Source organism: Glossina fuscipes, unplaced genomic scaffold, assembly GCF_014805625.2.
Source record: "Glossina fuscipes isolate IAEA_lab_2018 unplaced genomic scaffold, Yale_Gfus_2 59516, whole genome shotgun sequence".
Taxonomy (NCBI): Eukaryota; Metazoa; Arthropoda; class Insecta; order Diptera; family Glossinidae; genus Glossina; species Glossina fuscipes.
The window spans coordinates 1636-6623 of NW_024002219.1; the positions used below are offsets into that span (position 1 = coordinate 1636).

The window sequence follows — 4988 nt, forward strand, 5'->3', positions numbered from 1 at the left end:
CAATTGAAAAAACGCAGACGAATAGAAAACACGCACTACACTGAACACAAGTCGACTTTGATTTTTCTCTGTGTTCTTAAAAGAAGATATATAAGAGAAGATCGAAGATATCGACTTTTTTAAATTACTTTCTCACAGGATTCTTACACTTCACTTTATTGCTTGACTATAGAAATATTAAACTATAGGAAATATGAATTTGTAAACTCTTTATATATACAAATATATGTAATAGTATTACACAAAAATTACGTACATATATATATATTTGATTTCATCGATTTTTAGGGTTGCGTTAGTCAATTGCACTGCCCTTGTCCTTTTTTTGAGTTGCTTCCGTAGCACTTTTAACTTAATTTTCTTGTTTTGTTTTAGCCTCTTACTGGTTTTCATTTAGAATGCCATCCAGGAAAAGATCCCATTGTCTTTTTAGGGTGGCATTGGCTAACGCCCTTTCGGTTTTATTCAACGTAGAATAACTTATCGAATTCCACACTAATTGTTTCAAAGTTCTTAAGCCACTTTGATTCGAAGCTAAGCTCATTATAGCGTAGTAATAATCATAGCTTAAGTCTTTCGCACCCCAAAACCCTGGATCATCACTAGATATAACCACCGGTATATTTTGCGATAAATAAAATGCTCCAGGATGATTGCGTAAATCCCAAAGTAAGTGCAGAACTTGATTCGATATCGGACACACTTCAACGGCAATGTTCCGCTCCTTAACGGCTTTCCATAAAATGGGATGTTTCATTAACGCATAACCATGACCAATACGTGTAGTATTTAGCAGTATGGCATCAAACAAATCTAAATCCGTGGACGTTCCGTACCAGTCTGTTAAATACAACATTTAAATAATCGACTTTTAACGGCGTAAACAACATATTTAGTACTAACTAGTTTCTCCAGCATGAAAGAAAAATTTGATTGTGTCCGGCACTTCTTTAAAAATTTCAATGAAATCTATTAACGGCTTTCCTTTATCCTCTTGACCTACTAAATCAAAACCTATCATAATATTTGGGTAAGCTAAACTGTAAAAAATTTTAAATAAATTACAGTTACGAAGCAATTATATTTTAAATAAATTTTAGACCAGTAGCAATGCTACTGTAATCCACGAACCACCATTAAATAGCCGTTACCACTCTACAAATATTTTTATAACAGCTTTCCAAAATAAGCAAATATATGTTAGAAATGGTCGAAAAGGTAATCGATCCGAACCATTTCCAATAGTGTTCAACCTAGGCCCGAAAACCGATAGTGTATCAAATATCATCACAATATTTCAAAAATTACGCCCTCTAGGTTCAATATAAGAAATCTGGACAGGCGAACGGGCAAGCACGAAAGTTGAGTCTGTTTCAAGTTCTCCCGATTGGTGCATACATCCGCACAAACTTGATAGACCCTTGTATCATAAGTGGTGTAGGATATAGAAAGGTTTGTGACCCTTCCATGTTTTCTTAAAGCTAAGAAAGGAATAGTTTCCCGAAAGTGGATTTCCAAAATAGTTTATGGATCTAACAAAAACGGGATATGTTAAGTAATTAATGAGGAAGAAATGATCAACCGTATGTAAATCTTTCCACTTAATTCGAGAACGATTAACTATTAAAAGTGAAAATAAAAAAGGTCAAGTTTTTCGATCTCTCAGTCAGATTTTCTCTCTTCCTCGCTATCCAATGTACGAACATTAAAAATGGAATATAAAAGCATAAAATATTGAAGGTTTAATTAAAAGTAAACTAGGACTTAAAAAACGCTACAGCAGGTGAAGGCGGAGCTTTTCCTAACTATTCAAAATTTATTGTTCAAAATTAAAATTCTATATTGACAGTGTCCGTAGCTGTGCTACGTTTAAAAAATTCATTTTATTAATTAATTATATTTATTTCAAACAATTCAGAATTTCATCTCTCCCTCGCTTTCGCTTTCGCTACCCCTCTCTCTCTCTCTCTCTCTCTGTCGTTTCTGTCGCTTTCACACTTCAGTTTCAAATTCCGGATCGTTTAACATTTCTTTTATAAATTTATTCCATTGGTTCTGTAACTTTTCCTCGGCCTTTTTCTTCTCTTCCGCTGATAAAGCTGAGTATTGAATAGAATTCCACACCAATTGTTTCAGAGTTGCCAGGCCATCTTGCTTTGAAGCTAAACTCATGATCGCATAATAGTAATCATAGCTTAAACCTTGGGCGCCCCAAAAACCAGGTGCATCGTTTGCTATAACCATAGGTATGTTTTGTGACATAAACATGGCAGCCGGATGATTGCGTAAATCCAAAACCAATTTTTGAATTTGATTCGAGATAGGACAAACCTCTATAGGAATGTTTCGCCTTTTAACTTCTTTCATTAGGATTGGATGTTTATTCAAAGCATATCCATAGCCAATACGGGTAGCATTCAATAGCACAGCATCCACCAGATTTAAGTCTGTACTCCCTAATCTATCTGTGAAATTTGAAAAGATGTTTACAGTTAACGCCTTACTGGCAGTAAACTTAAATTACATACTGGTTTCGCCCGCTACAAAAAAAAATTTCGTTGATTTTGGTAGATTACTTAATCTCTCGGCAAACTCCACTAAGCGACGACCATTATCTTCGTGCCCGACGAAATCAAGACCTATTATGAAATCAGGGTAAGCAGCTCTAGAATGGTATCAAATTGTTTTATAAGATTTCCAACAAAATTTTCGCTATCCGGCACTATAACTTACTGATACGTTACAAATTGCTCAAGTTGATGGTTTATTATCGTATCATTGTGACTGCGTATTATAGCGTGAATTAGTTTAATGCCAAAAAATTCGGGATGCTCTTGCTTAAATTTCTGCTCGATATCTTTCAATTCGGTAATAGTCTGGTTTGCTGGATATATTTTGTTATTTTCATCATATAACTAGAAAAACTATGCGGAGTTAGTGATAATAAAATATTTTTCTAAATTTTTTGATTTACCGGAAAAAAATCTAAGCGTATTTCAGCGTACATAATATTATCCTCATACAATTGCTCTAACATTTGCCAGTGAAAAGCTCTAAATACCGGCAAGTAATTAATGACATCAAATATTGTATAATACATGGTCTTGTAACGGTTCCAAATCTCTTTTTTAGTGGGGTATGTCACTGAGAGAATAATCGTCGAATATTTATTTAATTATTTAAAAATAAAAAAAGGGAACTTAACTTTATTCGCTTGAGATGTAATTAGTGTTCGTAAATCTTTTAAATGTTACAGACCTTTTCCAGCCAGCGCCCTAATTCCTTTAAGAGTAGACCTCAGGCATTTTTCACTTCAACTTAACAAGTGTAGCTTCCAAAGGTTGCATAATATACTTTTAGATTGTAATAAATCTAACAACGTAAAGATGGATAAAAAGTGGAAAGGATGACTGTACAAGGAGTGTGCTTAAATGGCCCGAAGAATAGACTAACAATAGCACGAAAAGACAAACAGTCAAACTATTAGACACATGGACATGGAACATATAAATGGATATAGAGAGACCAATGGCAAAACGATGTAACGAACGGACACGTTATTGGACGGATGAAAGGACAGCCGGGTGAACAAATACAGTGCCACAAACGATATAATGGTCAAATGGATGGGTGGGTTGACAGAGAGGCGGATGAAAGATCGAACAGACACACGGTTCGACTGGACAAGCTGGTAGTTAGCTGAAAGGGCAAACAAACAGAAAGAAAAACAAGCAAAGCATGTAAGCACTAAGGGCAGGAAAGAAGAAAAATAAACAAACGTAACTCAGATTTCAACAAAATGTGCATAGGTTGTGTTGATGCATTGATAATTTCAGCCATTTTGGGCGCACCACAGCTACTTCATAATTTCTTGAACGAAGGCACGAAGTGCGTGTTTTGTGAAAAGAAAAAAGGTGGTATCAAGTCATTCAAAAAAATTAAAGACAAGGTTAACGATGTGTATGGAAACACGAATTATGGTCGGCTTGGCCACCCTCCTTGATCATTATATCTACCCCTAAGCGAAATATTGTATGGTTTTTTTGTCCCCTAAACTAAATGATCCAGCAGGCAAAGATAGCTTCTCGTTAAATTAGAAGAACACTCCAAGTAGTGCTTGGACTTGGAGCTAAATATAGGGTATCACCGCTGGAAGAGAATATAATGCATATATATATAATATGAACTTGCAAGGAGTCTATGTAAAAAAAGATAACAATAAAAAAATCAAATTTCCGTAAAACTACTCCAATTTCCCTTAGTGAATATCAAAACCATTTCAAAGTAAAACCATCTAAACGTACCTTCAGGTGTAGGACTATACAAATTGAATAACGATTCAAATAACTTGTTGTATTCCGAACCATATTTTTCCCGTTCTTCAGAAACTTTTGTACATGCCATATTTGTTTTCTGGCGGAATGTTAATATTATAGTGCCATCTTTGGAAGTACAGTTTAATAAACCCGGGGTGAGGGATATGTTTTGCGCAATCCATTCTGATGTTACTGAGCTCATTGTATGAAAGTTTAATGTTGCACCTTTAGGCATTTTTTTTAAAAGTCTGAAAACTCTACTATCGTTTTCCATGTACGATTTTCCCTTAAAGAAATGAATGCCTGGCACATTCTTTTCGGGATTTATGTAACCATTTAATAACTCTTTGTCTTTTAGAGCTTTGAACTTATTGTTCACTTTAATTAAGAAGCTTAGGGACTATTTTAGCTTTTAACGCATACAGTCTATTTTCTAAGGTTGGGAGACCAGTTTCAATTATAATATTATTTATGGGCGTCGTCCGAAAAGCATAACAACTTGCTCTAACGGCTTGGTGATAGACCGGTTTAAGGATGTTGATATTAGATTTGCAGCTATTGCCTTAAATTATCAAAGCATAGTCAATCTTGCTTAACACAAGCATTTTGGTAAGATAAGCGATAGTGTTAATATGCGCATGGCTTCTCCAAGCAACGTACTGTATGAAATTT

General features: G+C 34.9%; 2 protein-coding genes across 2 annotated transcripts; both read right to left on the reverse strand.

Moving 5' to 3' along the window:
- Positions 1 to 240: 240 nt before the first annotated feature.
- Positions 241 to 913, reverse strand: LOC119643251 (adenosine deaminase 2-like). Its single transcript, XM_038042595.1, has one exon. It carries the CDS (start codon positions 854 to 856, stop codon positions 380 to 382), a length of 477 nt encoding a protein of 158 aa, XP_037898523.1. The 5' UTR covers positions 857 to 913; the 3' UTR covers positions 241 to 379.
- Positions 914 to 1954: 1041 nt separating this feature from the next.
- On the reverse strand, positions 1955 to 4716 carry LOC119643252 (adenosine deaminase 2-like; the record flags this gene model as incomplete). The annotated part of the gene is made up of 5 exons (XM_038042597.1): positions 1955 to 2465; positions 2529 to 2665; positions 2734 to 2915; positions 2975 to 3144; positions 4305 to 4716. Coding segments are annotated over 5 exons (1374 nt in total), but the record flags the coding sequence as incomplete, so codon positions are not given.
- Between the last annotated feature and the right edge of the window lie 272 nt (positions 4717 to 4988).